The sequence below is a fragment of the Mastigoproctus giganteus genome, chromosome 12 (genome assembly GCF_048544385.1).
Source record: "Mastigoproctus giganteus isolate SK-2022 chromosome 12, ASM4854438v1, whole genome shotgun sequence".
Classification (NCBI taxonomy): domain Eukaryota; kingdom Metazoa; phylum Arthropoda; class Arachnida; order Uropygi; family Thelyphonidae; genus Mastigoproctus; species Mastigoproctus giganteus.
The window spans coordinates 97,087,148-97,106,468 of record NC_143586.1 but is presented as its reverse complement, the minus strand read 5'-3'; the positions used below and the strand labels follow the sequence as shown (position 1 = coordinate 97,106,468).

Below are 19,321 nucleotides of genomic sequence, written 5' to 3'. Positions count from 1 at the left end.
TATGAGAAATATAAACTGATAAGAAAATACACATGTAAAGAACCCAATAATGCATGCATAAATTGTTTTTTCAGTGTCTGTCCTTTTGTGGTGGATTTAGAAAGTTTATCAAGCAATTTTGATCTTGTGTATAATGCAGAAAGTTTAATTATAAGTTATTTTTTTAAACATTAATATGTTTTTATTTTATATCCTTATTTTGATTCATTATTCACTAACATATACACAATATGTTGCAGAGCCCCCGAAATCATATTAGGTTTACCATTTTGTGAAGCTATTGATATGTGGTCTTTAGGGTGTGTTATTGCAGAATTATTTCTTGGTTGGCCATTATATCCTGGATCCTCAGAATATGATCAGGTAAATATTTTGATTGTGTCCATTTTGAAAAATAATTAATTGATTGTCTAATACTGACTAAGATTATCCACATTTTCTTTGTTTTTATTTGCTGTTAAGTATAGTACAGTGAAGCCTTGACTTCTGATAACATCAACATCCGATTTACCTTCCATAAGATCTTTTATTTTAAGGACTGATGATATTTGCAGTAACCGATGGCTTTCTGATATAGCTGGAACAATGCATGGGTGGAAATTTTCAGACATGTAGAATGCAAAACATCACTTGCACGATCATTCTCAACCAGTTAGCATCTTTGTTATTGTTCTACCTTCCCACGTGTTATTCTTTTTTGTTTGATGTGCTTGTTCAGTGTGTAAGCAGAGTGCATTTTTGTAAATTATAATTACATTAATTTAATTGTGGTTATTTTTGAATTTAATAATTAAATAAATTGAAATTAGATAACAATTGCTCCTGAAGCACAAGTTAAGGATAAAATTTCCATTAAAGTGAAGCAGAAGATGGTAAAAAAACATGAAGAAGGAAGTGAAAATTAGTACATGAGTATGGTTTTTCTCAGTCGACTGTTTCTACAATAGTTAAATAAAAGGATATTCTAAAGCGTGTTCAAGTTAGTGATGATTCCACATTGGTTTATAAGGGAAGAGACTTTATTGTGGAAATGGAAAGGCTTTTGTTAATATGGATTAGGGAAAAGCAGATACAATTCCTAGACAGTTTATCTGCAAATGTGCCAAGCAGATTGTGACGATCTGAAACTTAAAGCTCCATCAACCTGTGTGTGGCAGTGCTGTGTACTTGAAGACTTTAAAGCCAGAAGAGGCTGGTTTTAGCATTTCAAAAACAGGATAAATATCAAAAGTGTTGAAAGGCATGGAAAGGCATCCAGTGCTGATAAAGAAGCAGCTGAGGCCTTTAAAATTAAATTCCAAGAGTTTATTGATCAGGAGGGTTATCTTCCTTGGCAGGCTTTTAATGTTGATGAAACTGCCCTCTTCTGGAAGCGAATGCCCAGGCGAACGTACACCACTAAGGATAGTTTACATGAGCATAAGCCCATGAAAGATAGATAGGCTCACTCTCCTGTTGGGTGCCAATGCCTCTGGAAATATTAAGGCTTTGCTGGTGTATCACTCTAAAACCCACAGAGTATTTAAACAACAAAAAGTCAACAAAGGTATGCTGGGAGTGTTTTGGCCCAGTAACAAGAAGGCCTAGGTTACGAGATATGTCTTCAGTGAATGGGCGCTTGAAGTTTTCTGTCCTTCAGTGAAGAGTTATCTTGAGAAAAATAAGCTTCCTGTGAAGGCACTGCTCCTGTTGGGTAATGCACCAGACCATGATCCCCAACCCTTTTCAGTCTCTTGAGGCACAACTTGACTTTGTTTGTCAAATTTTCGCAACCCAACACCACTCCTCTTCTTCAACCAATGGACTAGCAAGTGACTGCAAACTTCAAGGCAATCTATACCAAGAAAACGTTTGCAAATTGCTGTTCAGCGACCTCTAGTGAAAATGCTGTCACGCTAAAGGATTTTTGGAAGTAGAAATTCAACATCCTGGATTTAAGTGCGTTAGTTGTCTGACAGCACCAGGGGTTTTCCCCCATCTCCGCGTTGTATGCTTTGTGAGTGACACAGAACTCTGTGGAGGCCAGAGATTTAAAAAGTGTGTGGGGAGTGGTCTGTTGTGTAGCGTATGTTCTGTTGTTTCTCTGACCATTTAGCTGTTGGGCCCTTATTGGGACCCACCGTTCTGGACTGTGTGATCACAAGTTCTTGGAATGATATTTCCACCAGGTGCTTAAATTCAGCCCGGATAATCATCTGGCATTTAATCATCCATAACATTGACAGATTTGAAGATGGTACTTTGACAAATGATATTGTCACTCTTGGTGAATCAATGAGTCTGGAGGTTGGCGAAGAGGATGTGGAGGACCTTATTGATGCTCATAGACATGAGCTAACAACAGAGCAAATACAAAAACTGTCAGCTGAAGAGTTGAAGACTGTCATTTCTTGTTGGGATCATTTAAGAGAGTGGTAAAAAAAAAAACACCCCGAACATTGAAAACCCTTTTATGAAGTATAACTCCGTAATATGAGAGATACCTGATGGTGTGCAGTAATTTAGACTAAAAGCATTCTAGGGCAAAGGCCTCGAGTTACTTTTTTTTTTTTTTTTTTTTTATGAAAACCCCAAACACGAAAGGTATCAAAACCTATAGTACTTAGTACCGTGCATGGGTTGAAGGAGAAGTATGGGGGGAGGGGAGATGCAGGAAACTTTGCTCTAGAGACTAAACATGGGTTTCACTACTTCAAGCCTCTAATAAGCAAAGTGGTGGTATTTCACCGGTTGATGAAAGTCATCTACCACCTACTTGGGAGATTACAGTACAGGTTAGTGCAATCACATCATTTTTATACATAACAAACCACCCAAAGTAGGTAAATGGTATCATTTTAATTATATCTCATATTGTGAAGACTTTCACAATGAATTGCCATGATATTGCACTACCTGAACAAGTAATCCTTCACAAATGGAGAAGACTGTTGTACCATTTACCTCCTTTGGGTAGTTTGCTATGTATAAAAATGATTACACTAACTGTACATGAGTAAACATCCACATAGCTTGAGGTCTTTGCCCTAGAATGCTTTAAGTCTAAATTCTGGCACACAATCAGGCATCTTTCATATTGTGGAGTTATACTTCTTAACTGAGTTGTCATGATTGCAATGCCAGGGCACCTGCCCACCCACCGAAGAGAGGCCAAAAAGCTTTGAAATGGTGTCGCCTGGTGGCAGTAGCTGCCGAGAACAATGGACTTCTCCGTTGGTGAAGCATTACTTATTCAAGATAGTGCAATATCACGACAACTTGTTGTGTAGGTCTTCATAATATGAGATATAATTAAAACAATGCCGTTTACCTACTTTGGGTAGTTTTTTATGTTTAGAAATGATGTGATTGCACTAACCCATATGGCAGTAAACTCTCATGTAGCCTGAGGCCATTCTAGAATGCTTTTAGTATAACATGTAAGAAATACCTATATTATGTGTTGTTGGGGTTGCCTGAGTTTAGAACAAATTACAGGAAATCAATCTATTATTGGTTTTAACTTACAATATTTTCAACATAAATGGGTTTTGTGGAATAAATTGCCATTGGATGTTGGGCCCCCCACTGTAAGACTTAATAAATAAAAACTAGGAAAATTCATTTGTTTCATTTCTTACTTTTTCTGTTTTGTTTATGTGATAAAATTTAATTTAACAAAGTTTTGAAAAAATAACTTATTGAAACTTTATTTTCTACAGGTTTGTTCATAAGTACAGAAACTTGTTTGACTGCAAATAACAGCACGATTTTCAAATATATACAAGGGCAGGTCAATAAGTAATGCATAATTACTTACACATGCAGATGCATAAGAAAGAGAGGGAAATTTATGTTATACACTTGTACTTCACATTATCCATTAATACACTTAACATCATTTTTCTGGTGTTTTGATTTCTGAAGATGTGGATGGACAAACTGACAGGCATTTCTGGCAGTGGTGTGTGATGGAGTTCTTGTTCAAATTGGGTGATCAATCGGCCACATCTATCCATCAAAAACTCCTGGCAGTCTATGTGGACCAGACAATTGATCAAAGTAATGTCCAGAGGTGACTCCAGAAGTTTGGGGAATGTGATTTCGACATCAGCAAACCAAGAGCTAGAAGACCAACATCTGTCACAAACAGTGAAAATGAAAAACTCACATTGACTGGCTCCTTTAAAATGATAGATGCATAATCACCAGACAAGTTCTGGATGCTTTGAAAATGTCAAAGGGAAGTGTTTTGACAATAATCAGATTGGGGTACAGAAAAATCTGTTCTCAATGGGTGGGTGCCTAAGCAGCTCACCTGAGAAATGATGGCTGTGAGGAAAGATAACTGTGTACATCATCTTCATAGGTTTGGTGCTGGCAGTCCTGAGTGCTGTAAAGGAGTTGTCACATGTGATAAAACATGGCTCTGCCATTATGACTCACAAACCAAATGACAGTCTGATGGCAAGGGTGTCCATCAAGTGAACACACCCAGCATCACCTGTAAACAAAAAACCAAAACTTTACAAATGTAATTTTTGTATTTGCATATGTATTTGGATTTTTTTTATTTATTTATTTATTTTTTTGGCTAGTGTAGCAAAAGCCTGTGGCTTCCTTGCACTATATAGCAGATACTATTACTAAATCATTGACAAAATTTATGGCCACTGTCTTCTTTGGATCAAAATGGCATAACTTTTATTGATTTCTTGGAAAGTTAAACAACCACCGACAAAGAAAGATACTGCTTGTCTGTGGAAAAGCTTAATCAAGGAGCTGGAAACCAAAAGACCTGAAATGAACGGCAGGACATGAAGGTTCATCAGTGTGCGGCCTTGCGTTATCTGCAAGGCTGCACACAGTACAGATGGCTGCCAGAGATTGCCTAGGTGGGGTGGAGCACAATGCCTTGCCTACCCTATAGTCCTTATCTTGCCCCCCATCAGAATTTTTTTGTTTGATAGACTGAGGTATATCTGCATCGTGTTACTTGCAATTTGTGTGTGCCGTGTTCTTTGTTATTGATTGCTTATCTTTTTACTATTTTAAATTTTAACCCCCACCCACAAATGTGAGTGAACAGAAATGGCAACCAGTTAGTATGTACATATTACAATGCGTATTAATTATTCCGATTTTCACGTATCATTTAATTTTTTAATTGGTAAGGTAATAAAGAGTAAATTTGTGCTTAATATATTTTTACTTTTATAGCCTGTGGATAATATTCCTCCTATTTTCACTAATTAGAATCTCTGTTTAATAGAATTAAAATTCAGTTCACAAACGTGATCACAATGACTGGCACTTACTATACATCGTATAGTGAACGATACTTTACTATGGTGAGTCCATCGTAACGCGATTTGGTTGTACAGTGAACCAATTGTAAAGCGAGGTCCGTTGTATTTTTAACTATTTATCTGAAGGGGCCAAAATGCACTAATCCCAATGTGTCCCAAATAACTGGAATGGACTATATATATGTGTGTGTACGTGTGCGTGCGTGTAGTCAGGAAAAATGTTGGCTCATTGTGAACTGTGGAGGCACAAAATTCTGACTACCTTTGTAATATGTATGTAGTCACGATGAATAAAGTAAACACTTGTGACCTCAGCTGTTTCGAAAATAAGCTAAAAGTTATTTTTAGCATTAGGATTAGTATTAGCAGTGGGAGGAATGCAAGAAAGAAAACTTTATACAGCCACTCCCCGACTTACGTAAGGGTTGTGTTCCGTGGAATGCTCTGTAAGTTGGAATTTCACCAGTGCTTGTGCAGCACTCGCAACTGTGCTCGCTGAATTGATTGAATCAAAAAAGAAATGTTCGACAAACATGTAAATAAAATTATTTATTGTATTTATTCAATTTTTATCTCATGTGCAGGAAAAATTACAAAAGTGTGCAATTTAAAAAATTATAAACTTACAAAAAAGGACAGGAGACAGGCATAATGGCAGTAAGTTTTACCGTTCAAGAATTGATGTCTTCGGCTGATAAGTGTGCTGCTGCGGAGGTTGAGAGCTGTGGAGATTTAGAAGGGTCGGCCTGTCAACCTTATGAAAGAACATATTAATGGACGACTGGATGGTGGCTTTTTTTCTTTTCATCATAGATTTCTTAGTAGCAAGCAAGCATATCATTCACCCCTCTGTTAACTTTTAAGAATTGTTCGCTGTCAGGATCCATCTTTTCAAACCTTGCCATTGCTAATGCAATTTCTCGACATGCCATTGCCATCTTTCTGGTGATGAGGCGTCGAGAGCTTCATCAGCATTTTCTTCTTTCACTGTCACTGCCTGCAAGTCAATAAGTTCTTCATTAAATAATTCCTTCTCTTATTCTATTAACTCCTTCACATCTTTGGCATCAACTTCCAACTGAGGTAACTCTGAAACCTTTACAATCCTATCTGTAACCTCTTCATATGATTCGAGTTTTTCGAAGTCTTTTACGTGCCATGGGCATATTTTCTTCCATGCACCATTTAAAGAACTTTTAGTAATTTCCTCCCAGACCTTATTACTGTTTAAGATGGCGTGGTAAATATTGTAAGATTTTCAAAAGTCTCAACTTAAAAATTTTCTCACCGTCTACTGCAGACAATGCCTGAGCAAATGTTGTGGGTAAATAGTATACTTTTAAATTCAAAACAACACCCTGATCCATGGGTTGAATGAGTGAAGTCGTGTTTGGTGATAGAAATGTGACTCTCACGTTCAAATTGAAATAATCTAGATGCTTATGATGTCCACAGCATTTAAACCAATCCTCAAAGAAAGATATTGTTATCCATGCTCTCTGGTTTGATCGGAAATACATGGGTAGGGTGGCTTTATTGATGCCCTTAAATGCACAAGGATTTCCAGAAGCAGTAGGTACACAAGCAGTGGTTTCAATCTGTAATCTCACACTGCATTAGCCCCAAGCAAGTGCTTGGCCCTATCTTCTGAAGCCTTGAAACCTGGCATTGTCTTTTCCTCTTTGGCAATGTATGTTCGATCCACCATTTTTTCCCAATACAGCAGTCTTGTCAATGTTAAAAATTTGCTGCGTTGAATAGCTGCCTTCATCAGTAATTTTTTCGAACACATCACAAAATTCCTCTTCAGCTGCAGAATCAGCACTGGGGACTTCACCGCATAATTTAACGTTGTGGAAACCAGCGCGATTCTTGAACTTATTAAGCCGTCCATTGCTTGCCACGAACATGGCTTGGAGTTCGCCATACTTGTCCTTAATATCTTCATAAATACTTGTTGCTTTTGCTCGAATGGCCATTAGAATCAGGGGCACTCGCTTCTGAATCTGATTTTCCATCCATATTATTAATAGCTTTTCCATCTTCGATATAGCACCTGAATGCTTTTTTGTGATCACTTTTGATCTTACATGCGTTGATCCTTTAACATGTTCTTTTATACATGCACTGTCCCTTAAAATAGTATTCACTTTTGAAGCAGCGAGACCTAATTCCGTACGATAGATAAACTTTGTCCAGCTTCGTACTTCTTAATTAATCATCTTCATTTCTAAATCAGTTTTGTTTCGTTTCCTAGCACTTGCACTTTCCGTCAAATGCAATGAGATAGAGTTTACTACCCATTTATAATATATTGCTCTAACAGAAAAATGCCATTAAACCGTAAAGTGCAAATTGTTTTTATTGTTTTTTGGTTGTGAGCTCCATGGATGTGTTTTAGAAAAATATCACAAAGGCATTCAAAATTGGTTCTTATAATGGAACATATGGTAACGATGAAAGTGTAGTGCAATTTCCATTATAAAAATGACCTTTTAGAGAGATAAATAGCTTAGTTATATAGTGAAAATTTCAACTTCCAAGATCTTGGAACGAATTACAAAAAAAAAAAAAAAAATTATTTGGTTCACATTACGATATTTTCACAATACCTCCATTTATCTCTACAGATGTGTCCATATTTTTTTAAGTTTGCACTGGCTGGCAAAAACTTACATAAAGTCAAGTATTATGTAAGTCGGGGAGTTCCTGTACAAGCTTTGTATCAGCAAAAAAAAAAAAAAAAAAAAAAAGAAAACATGACACCTCCCATTTCACTTATTCATTCCCTCCAATAGTGTGTCCAGTTCTTCCTTGAATTTATTTAAGTTATCAACTTTCACAATTCCAGATGGAAGTTTGTTCCAGCAATCAACCACCCGCATATCAATTCTGCAACTGTCCTTTCTCAGTCTTAATTTGTACCCCCTCGCGCGCGTGCGCAAGAGGAAGAATCCTATCAGCATTGAGCTTATTCAAAGCTTTAAGCACCTCATTCAGATCACTTCACAGGTGCTTAGTCTCCAGACACTGCAATTTGCAGAACTGAAGCTCATTCTTGGTAAGAGCATCCTTTTGTTCTGCTCACCATTCTTGCTGCCCCTCTTTGTACTCCTTCCAGAGGCTCTACATCCTTCCTAAAAATTAGGCCTTGGGGCCTGACCATTGCCTTACACAATGGGATAATCACCTCCTTATTCCTGATAATTTCTGCTTTTAACAGAATCCTCAGTTTCCTTTTTTTGGGTTGCAAATTTTGGGCTTCAAAATGCAGAACCTTTAATTAAGCTATATAAAACTAACTTTTCTGTTAAAACAGGCTAAACAGAAAATGCACCAGCAGTTCTCATTAAGTATGAGGGCCCACTGATGCAAAATATACTTAATGAGGTACAACTATAAACTGTTTCAGTCAGTCAGATTTCCACTAAGGAGCGATGCTGATTAGTTTGATTAGGATATGAATTTTCTAGGGGATAGTAGCTGAAATGCTGTTTCTGCATGACACGAGCAGTTTCATTTGATGACTTCATTAGTTTTAGTAAAAAAACAGAAAAGATCCCAAGGAATCAAGCTTATAGAGCATCATTCAAAAAATGCTGATTTTGAGCTACTGTCTCAGATATCAACATGAAAAGAACAGCTGAGCAAAAGAAAGTCATTGAAAGTGTAGAAAGAGGAATTAATGTGGCTTTCCATCAGGAAGCTTAGAATGCAATGGATGTACTGAATACATTTAGTGAATGGCTTCACTGTAACAGCAAATTATTTCTCTGCAGTAAATCATATTGAGGACTATGTAACACATACCAGTCCATTCCCAACTATCTAATAACATTCTTATAATATGGTTGTAATTACAATTACAAATACGTAATAAGAATGTTATTAGTTTTTCTTAATAATTGTATTGATTTTTGTATTTAATTAATAAATTGTAAAAAATTAACTGTAGATATAAACATTTATCAAGGAAAATTAAATTCTGTTTTGAAAATGTATAATTATTAGTATTAATATTTATAATTACTAATATTAATATTAGTATTAATAATTATTAGTATTATTGTTGTTGTGGCATGCTGTAGGTCAGAACTTATATAGCCTGTGTTATTTAGCATTTATTGTTATTAGCCATATGGTGCAAGGAAGCCTGAGGCTTAATCTCCACAAGCCAAAAAAAAAAAAAAAAAATCCCGCATTATCCCGAGGGAGAGAGAGAAGTAGAAGGCAATCACCAAGAAAGCAAGAAAGAGAAGAATGATGATATCCAGCTCAGGAACCTGGGTTTGCCAAGCCCATACTCACCAGATGTGACCCCTAGCCAAAAAAGGTTGGACACTTCTTGCTTTACATCTCAAGTGACTACCAGATGTGCTGTCTGAAGTCTGTTCTCTTTCAACCAGCTGCTGCTGTCATTAAGCTATTGTACTTCAGGAACTATATTTTTATCATCAGCTCCATAACTCAACCACTCTTATTGTATTCTGTAATAACTGAGAGCAAAGTGGAGGAGAAATTGTTGAAGTTAAACATAAGAAAGTCACCTGGAGTGGTTGGGATCTATCCAGTTATATTAAAGGGGGCAGCAAAGCAATTAAGCAAACCCATAGCCATAATTATGAGAGCATCCTTGGATTCAGGGAAGGTCCCCACTGACTGGAGATGTGCAAATGTATCCCCAATTCACAAAGGGGGATCGAAGGGTGACACGAGTAATTACAGACCAGTTAGTTTAACTTCTGTTCCGGGTAAAATAATGGAGTCACTGGTTAAAGATGCATTGCAGGATCATCTATACAAGACTGCAGCAATAATTCAGACACAGCATGGGTTTGTTAAGGAAAAGTTTTGTCTGACAAATTTGATAGCATATTACGATGTGGTTACAAAGGAACATGGATGCAAAAAATAATTTTGATATCATATATTTGGATTTCAGGAAAGCTTTTGACACTGTTGCGCATGAAAGACTATTGTACAAATTGGAGCAGAATGGTATTAAGGGTAAGTTGCTACAATGGATAAAAGGATGGTTGAGTGGGAGAAGACAGAGGGTGGTAATCAATGGGTGCTGCTCTTCGTGGACTAATGTTATATAATGGAGTCCCACAGGGTCGGTGTTGGGTCCTCTGTTGTTTTGTATATTTATCAATGATATTGATGAAGGTATATCAGGCTTAGTGTCGAAGTTTGCAGATGATACAAAGGTTGGCAGGGTTGTTAATGACAGTAATGGCAGTGTGCTACTGCAACAGGATCTAGATAATTTGGGCAGATAGGCTAAGAAGTGGCAACTGAAGTTTAACCTTTACAAATGCAAAGTACTGCATATGGGTAGAAGTAACCCCGGAGAAACTTACCAACTGTGTGGTACTACACTTAAGGTGGTAGAAAATGAAAAAGACCTGGGAGTAATTGTGCAGTCAGATATGAAGTTTTCTGAGCAATGCAGACAGGCTGCCAGGGCAGGTCATAGGGTTTTGTCAATGATATATAGGAATTTTGCTAGCAGGGAAAAGGAGGTGATTGTCCCCCTGTATAAGGCAATGGTCAGGCAACACCTTGAGTACTGCGTACACGTCTGGAGGCCTCATTTTAGGAAGGATGTAGATTTACTTGAGCATGTACAGAGAAGGGCAACAAGATTGGTGATGGGAATGAAGGGATCCTCTTACCAAGAGAGGCTTAACTTCTGCAAATTGCAGTGGCTGGAGACTAGGCACCTGTGCGGTGATCTGATTGAGGTGTATAAGGCCTTGAATGGGTTGAGCACGCTGAATTCTGATGAATTCTAATAAACTATACATTATTTTATTTCATGTGATATAAGAGTTGTATTATTTAATTAATTATAACCAAAGTGATAATAATAAAGTGGTAATATAATCAGATAAGATTTATTATTCTGGGAGATTGCCACACAGAGTCAGAGGAAGTTTAAATGATAGGGAGTACAAGAATATTATGATATTTTATGGTGTAATGCATATTCACTAAAGTAGTTCTACACTCAGTTATGGTCATACTCCTGCAGTGCTTCAACTGTAAATATCTTTTCTTTTTATTACAGGTTCTTAAAATATCCATAGGTTTTTGGGATGTTTGTTGGTGATGATATTCATAAATAATAACATGTAATGTGGAAACATTTACAATTTTTGAAATATTTTTCAGATCCGATATATTAGTCAGACGCAAGGATTGCCAGCAGAGCACATGTTAAATGCTGCAACTAAAACAACTAGGTTTTTCTTCCGTGAAACTGACAGCAATTATCCGTTTTGGAGATTAAAGGTGAACTAAAAGAAATTAGTTCTAAAGTTTATATACAGACTACAGTGATCTCATTATTCTGAATTGTTGATTTTAAAATTTCTTTCATTTTATTATTATATAATTTTTAATTGTAATATTCCTTCAGTATATTTTTGATTTGCACCTCTGATTTTGTTGGAATTTGAGAAGTATGTAAAAAAAAATCAGATCTGAATATTAAGCATTTATTGAGAACATCAATTGTTTGTAGTAAAAATGAACGTCATGGATTAGAAAAATTCCTTCTAGAGTATATGTCTGATATTAATTTTTTATTTATTTATTTTTTTTGATATTGTATTTTTCATGTCACTGTTTCTATCTGAAGTGTGTAGTAGTCTTATAATTTTCTGATGGATAATGTAATTTGGATTACAAGTGTTTGGTTGACTGTTCTTAGTGGACATTGCATTCTGTGGTGGTTCATGTAATTGGAATTCTAATTTTAATTTTTATAAATATTCTTGCCATTTTTTTAGTGCTAGTACATTAAAGACTGCTGTATTTGGCATGCCAAATACAGCAGTCTTTAATGGGCCACTAATATGACACGTAATTTCCATATGCATCAGCAGTTCTGCATGTGGCCATCATTATTGCCCACAATACTAAAAAACAAAATAGTAGACCTGTATAATTATATCAACATACAATATTATCGATTTGTTTTTTCAGATTTATGGTAAACTTTTATTTGTGATTTGATGTTCTTTGATTTAAAAAAAGAAAAATCTTTTGTTTTAATTCTTAGTTCTTTTTTTAATTTAAAAATTTTTAAAAATCTAAAACAAAATATATTTTTGCCATATATGCTTAAAAGATATTCTGCAAGATATCTCTGTGCATTATTTACATGCGTATGAAAATATCTACTAGCTGTTGTGATGATTTTTTATTCTGGTTAATGTTAATTTTTAAAAAATATAAGTTAATTAAAATAATAAATATATTTTTTTATATCCCTGCACTGTCAAGATAATTAATACATTAAAGACGTGCCCAATTTTAAATCATTTATTGCCTTTATTCCAAATTTTTCCATGATACCTTGGAGGACTCACATGTGTCAGATGGTGTTATCTTTAGGGATGCACCAGCTAGAGGGTGAAAAGTGTTTTAGAAAAGCATCAACAAATGGTCAAGGATACAAGTTGATGACCTGTATCTTTGACTGCAAAATTTAAAAAATACATTGAAAAAAAAAAAAAAAAAAAGCATTAATAAAATATTAGCAAAGCTGCTGAGATTTTCATGATTCTTCATGAAGCACTTAAAATTTTCAAAGTTCAGTACAGGTAGCTCTCTGTTTTCAATGGGGTTCCATTCCTGAAGGAACTGTCGCAAAGATAATCAGTGTAAAATGAATCTAATTGTATAATAAAAGTCAATGAGTTACGTTCCAGGCCCCTCTCAAAATTGACTAAAGTAATACGATATTATTATATTTAAAGAAGGCTGTAAATGTAAAAGCATTATTTTTATGAATATAAATCAATTAAATGTAATACAATATAAAATAACCGAACTAAATTTAATTAAATTAAAAATATTAAATTTTGTACATTTATTTTGATATGCTCGAAGTGCAGACCCAAAGTTTTTGTAAATGCCAGTGTAAGGCCCCTGCATTGATCTTTTTTGACAGTGGTGTAATGCAGAGATTTTACTTCTCTGATGAAATCTCTGGTTGAGGATCTTCCTATTTTTGAAGAAAGCATGCAGTGTTAACTGTCGAGATTTCCTCTTTCTTTCTTTAAGAATCTCAGAATAAGGGCTAATGCTTCTTTTTATTTTATAACTTTGCTCCCAGTCGTAGTCTCACAGAGCTCATCAGTGAGGGTATCCTTGGCTGAAAGGATGAGCTATGATTGCTTGTATTCATAGATTTTAGAAGAGGCTCTTCATCTTTTTCTTTCTCCTCCAACTGTTTGCTTAGTTCTCTTTAGCCAATTCATTCTTTAAAGTTTTCATTGGAAAGCTGCTGTCCATGACTATCCAGCAGCTCTGTTACATCTTCGCCTGTAGCCTCATCCAATCCCGCCTCTTGCGCCAGCCTGCTAATGTCTTCAGCACTGTTCTCCACTGGCTCTAATCCTGTGAAGTTGTATATAAATTGTGAGAGAAGTTTGCACCACACTCCATTCAAACAGTTCACTGACACTTCCGCCCAAACTGCATCGATGTTATTAATGCCCTTCAGAATGTCGAATGAGCACCAATAATCCTTGATAGTTTTGTTGGACTTGTCCAAAACCTTACCATTTCCACGAAGGTTTGGCAGAGGTAATAGACTTTAAGGTTGCCATTCCCCCCCCCACACCCAATCAGTTTGTTGCAAAACTGAAGTGTTTGGTGGCATGTAAACAATACTGACATCCAGAGATATTCAGATTTCAGCAAGATTTGCAGAATGGCCAGAGGCTGTCCAAGAGGAGAAGAAGAGCCTTGGCTGGTAACTCATTCTCTTGATAAAAATGGAGCACAGTAGGACAAAAAAGTTTGTATACCAGTCCAAGAAGGTTTCTTGTGTCATCCACACCCTAGTGTTCCATTTCCAGTGGACTGGCAATGTGTCTTTGTTTAGGCTCTTGAGAGCATGTGGTGTCTGTGAATGGTACACAAAAAGTGCCAGAGACAGTTGCACCTTGCAGAAGCAATTAGCCTGTCTTTTGCAGCCTTGAAACCTGGTGCAGACTGCTCTTCATGGCCAGTGAAGGCAATTTCTTCCAATAAAGCCTGGTCTCATTGACATTAAAAATGAGATCAGGAGGATAATTACACTCCTCTATCGTGGCTTGAAACTATAGGAAATGCTGCCACTACCTCACCATCTGCACTTGACACTTCACCACTTAATTTCACACAGCGGCACTTAGTTTGAGATTAAAATCGTATGAACCATCACTTGCTACCTAAAAACGTCTCGTCACCACCACCCTCTTTTCCTTAAGATCTTCAAAAATTGAGTCAACAGAATGTTTTTTGATTTAAGTCATCCACCCACAATGACAATAATTTCTCTATTTTTTTTTCGAAAAGTTTACTTCTGCTATAACTCAGTTGCGTCGCACTTACTGTCATAGCATGTTGCGTTGATTATTTTATTTCATCTGCATTTTTCATTATGGTACTCATAGTCGATGGATGTAATTTCATACTTCTACAGACGTTAGGACGTGTCTGAGTATATTCCATTCTCCGAATTACTTCCATCTTTTTTTTAGCACGATAGAGCTACGTGACTTTTTAGGACATTTTCACATTCAATTGGCCTTACTGCACTTCTCTTACTAGACGTGGCAGATCTTATTTTATTAATTTAATCAACAATTTTTAATTAAATCAGTTTTTAACACAATTAATTCAACACAATAATAACACAATTAAAACAATTTTTAATTAGTACACAAGTGAACTGAGTGTTCCTCTCCACTTTTCTCTGGCTACCTAATCCCTGATTGACTTAGATGGTAGATAGGGATAGGTGTCATCTATGATTGACTATGCTGTTTCTTTACATCATATCTGGTATTTACAGTTGCACATTTTTTAAAATATTTATAGTTTTTTTGATATTTTTGGCCTTCTGGTTTCAAACCTGTCATTATTGTGAATCGTCACAAAACAAACCGTCATAAATCAAGGGCTACCTGTATTAAATTTTGAACCTGAAAACTAATTATGAGTACAGGTAATCATAAATATCCCAAAATAACAGAATTTCATTCACTATAGTCCCATCTTATTAGGGCACAACAGTATTTCTCAGAGAATAAATAAGGACATGCTATTTAAAAACTCCTTAAGGAAGTTTCTTGAAATGCAGAGATCAATAAGATGAGTTCAGGGCACAAAATGGCATATTCTGTTCCTACTAAGAAAGATCTGAGTTCTATAAATTGCAGTCTTAAAATTAGGAATATGTATTGCGATCTCATTGAGCTGTAAAAGGGTTTGGTACACTAAGGGCTAATAGCATCTTTACTCTTTTTTCATGCAACAAGCACGTACATACGCAGGTGTGTGCATGCAACACACACACACACACACACACACACACACCACAACAGAATGTCAATTTAATTTGAAAAAGGATAGTTACAGAATATATATGTTAAAATTTGCCTTCAGCCAGTGTGTAGTCGATTATTAAAATAAACTTATACCTGGTTTTTTTTTTTTTTTTGGTGATGCTGTATCTGGAAGAAAGAAAGCTTTGGAATGGCCCATTATACACATTGTTCCATAATTCTAGAATCATAGAAAACTATTTCAAAATATGTTAAGTATATGTACTATCCACATGAAGACAACAGTGCAAATGTGTAAATTGCAAAATAAACAACTAACGTCCAGAAACAATCTTTCCCAGTAAAATAATAAAATATTTATATTTTATTATTTTACTGGGAAAATAATCAAGAAAATAATCTTGAGAGGTGTAAGGTGGAGGATTGTCATTCCACTGCCCCCTACCATCCAATCAGATGCTGAGGGATCTGTTTATCCCACCATTCTCTGACTGCACAGTTCTAATGAGGTTACTATCTGGAATGCTGAATTTACTTCCACAACTTCTCGCTGGCAGTAACTTTCCCAGCAAAAACATTAAAAAAACCATGCTTTAGACTTTTATGTATCATATATTATTTGAGATGGCTCCTTGTTTCTGGAAAAATTCAGCAGTCATTGAATGAAACTTCTCAAGATTGAAATATTGTGGAAAATATGTTATATATCTACAAATACACCTAATTCTGTTTTTGCACGAACTTTTTTTACACGAATTTGATTACACGAGTCATTTTGATTTAACACGATTTCTATGAATTTTTTTTTGCCTAAATTGTAAGAATTTTTTTTTTTTATTTGTGGCATATTAGTATCATTTCTATATTACACGCACCAATACATTGGATAACAGCTAGTGTGTGCGTTTTGAAACGCGTGCTTTTGCTTACCAATGTGTACGTCTAGGTATCTATGAATCATCAACGTTTTTATTGAATTTGGTGCACATTTACGGTATTCGTGCATTGTACCTTCGGAAGACATCTATTTCAAAGTGAAAGAATCTTTAGTGAAATTTGTGCACATATAAATTTATTAATTTTGCCAATAGTCAATAAATTGTAAGTTTACAAATTTTTCATACCTTTTTTTATTAATTATAATTGAGATATTTTTCGGTAGCCCTTATATAATGTCGAATAATTCGCCTATTACCAAAAGGAAAAGGAAAACGATTTCTTTGGAACTTAAAATTCAAATTTTAGATCATCTTGCAACTGGACAAGTGGCTACGTCTCTAGGAAAGCATTTTGGTGTACATGAAGCTACCGTAAGAACTATTAAGAAAAATGAAGCTGCAATTAGGAAGTCGGTATGTTCTGGAACAAAAGTAAGTGTTAATTCATCATCATATACAAGAGATATTGTCAAGGAAAAAATGGAAAAGGCTCTGGTAATATGGATAGAAGATCAGTCACAAAAAAGAGTACCAGTAGATGGAAATGCCATCAAGCAAACAGCACTAAGAATTTACAGACAGATTAAGAAAAGGAGCCAAACATTTCATCTCAGTTAAACAGAAAGTATGAATTTTCTGCGAGTACAGGTTGGATGACAGGGTTTCTTAAAAGGAATGCTCTTCATAATATAAAAATTAAAGGTGAAACTGCAGATGAATCGGCTGCTAAAGTATTCCCGCAGGAACTTGCAAAAATTATTGAAGATGGAGGATACACTCCTGATCAAGTGTGGAATGCAGATGAAACTGGTTTCTTCTGGAAACGAATGCAACAGAACGTATGTAGCCAAATCGCAGAAAACTGCTGGTGGTTTTAAGGTAGCTAAGGATCGCGTGACCTTATTATTTTCCTCCAACGCTTCAGGAGATCGTATGTTGAAACCACTGCTGGTAAATCGAGCCCTAAACCCACGTTCAATAAAAGATGTAGATATCAATAAACTGCCTGTTCACTGGATGGCAAACAAGAAGGCTTGGGTGACCACTACTATTTTTACAGAATGGTTCAACAAATGTTTCGTCCCAGAAGTCAGACGTTATATGAATTTGAAAGGTCTCGAATTTAAAGTTCTTCTGATTCTTGACACTGCACCCGGCCATCCTGTCTTGGAACACCCAAACGTACAAATTTTATTTCTGCCACCTAATACTACATCTTTGATACAACCGCTAGACCAAGGTATAATTGCGACAATTAAAACATACTACGTAAAACGAACATTCCAACACGTTTTGGACAAACTGAATGATGAAACACTAACAATCATTGATGTGTGGAAGAAATTCTCAATTATGGATTGTATCAATCAAGTTGGATTAGCGTTAACTGAATTAAAACCAGCAACTTTAAATGCGTGTTGGAAAGCGGTTTGGCCACAATGTGTAAAAAGCAAAGATCCCATCATCCCTAATACGACCGAATTTCCCAACATCATTACAATGGCACACAAAATTGGTGGAGAAGGATTCGATGATCTATCGTTTGAAGATATTGATGAATTGTTAACCGACAAAGCCCTAAGCGAAGATGAAATATTAGAGGTTGTCCTTGGGACTCCTTATCCCACAGAACGTAGTGATAATGAAGAAAATGATCCTGTTCTAAATGCAGATTTAATAAAAGAAGGTCTGGAACTGGCCAGAAAATTAGGTAATCATTTTGTCAAAAATGACCCTAATGAGGAACGCGCTGGGAAGTTTCAACGTGAACTGAAGTTGTTGACAGCCTCTTACAGAGAATTATATAACGGCCTAACCAAAACACGAACACAATGATTAATAACTGAATTCGTTCGTAAAACCGGTGAAACATCAGCACCAGAGGAGACTCGTGCTGATTTTGCTCAAGAGATCACAGAAAGAATTTCATTAATAGAGGAAGAAGACGATGTCCACAACATTTCTAGTGATGGCAGTGATATTTCAGTCGTACGCAAACATATGCGCCGTTTATTATCAGAAAGTGAAAATGAATAAAATCTTGTTATGTGTAAAACAGATTTTTTTTGTTCATGAAGATTTTTTTTTCATTTCATATGCATACAAATTTATTTTAATACATTTTAATTACATATTATTACATGTGTATTTTGTTTAAATAAAATAATAAGCTTAAAACGAATATTTTAATGTTTTTTTTTTAAATTATTTTTACTGATTTTTTTAGATCCGGAACCAATCTTCTTTTCTTCCATAAATACAATGTCTTTTTTTACACGAATTTTTTTTACACGTATTTTTCAGGAACGTATCTATCGTGTAAAAACAGAATTAGGTGTACACTGCTTGACAAAATTAGCAGAACATGTAGAAGATGTGGTGTAATTTGTGCAGCTTGCGATGAAGTGGGACAAAATTTGGTATGGTGGTATGCCATAGAATAGCAATGAAATGAGAATATAGCCTGAAACTTTGGACAGGTATAAGGGACATTTATAGGGATTATATAAAAATTTCCAAAAAAGGTCACGTTACAGAAGTTGATACAAGGTGCTCGAAAATATGGTCACATGACATCAGTACATATATGATCCCCTCCAATGTCTAAACAGGCCTGACAACTGTGAACCAAGCGATATAACAGTGTCAATAAGATCCTGTAGTAACAAATCCCATTCTTCCACTGGCGTAGACCTAAGGTCACCAAGTGACCAGGGAGTTGGCTGTCAGCATGATTTTGTCAGCA

The 19,321-nt window shown here is 35.7% G+C and overlaps 1 protein-coding gene across 4 annotated transcripts in view; it reads left to right on the top strand.

Annotated features, from left to right (window-relative positions):
• Positions 1–19,321, top strand: part of LOC150077290 (uncharacterized) — a 427,304-nt gene that overhangs the window by 144,673 nt on the left and 263,310 nt on the right. For all 4 annotated transcript variants that reach the window (XM_090386488.1, XM_090386489.1, XM_090386485.1 and 1 more), the window contains 2 exons: positions 240–363; positions 11,466–11,585. In XM_090386488.1, coding sequence (XP_090242614.1) covers positions 240–363; positions 11,466–11,585 — 244 coding nt within the window. The remainder of the gene's footprint in view (positions 1–239; positions 364–11,465; positions 11,586–19,321) is intronic.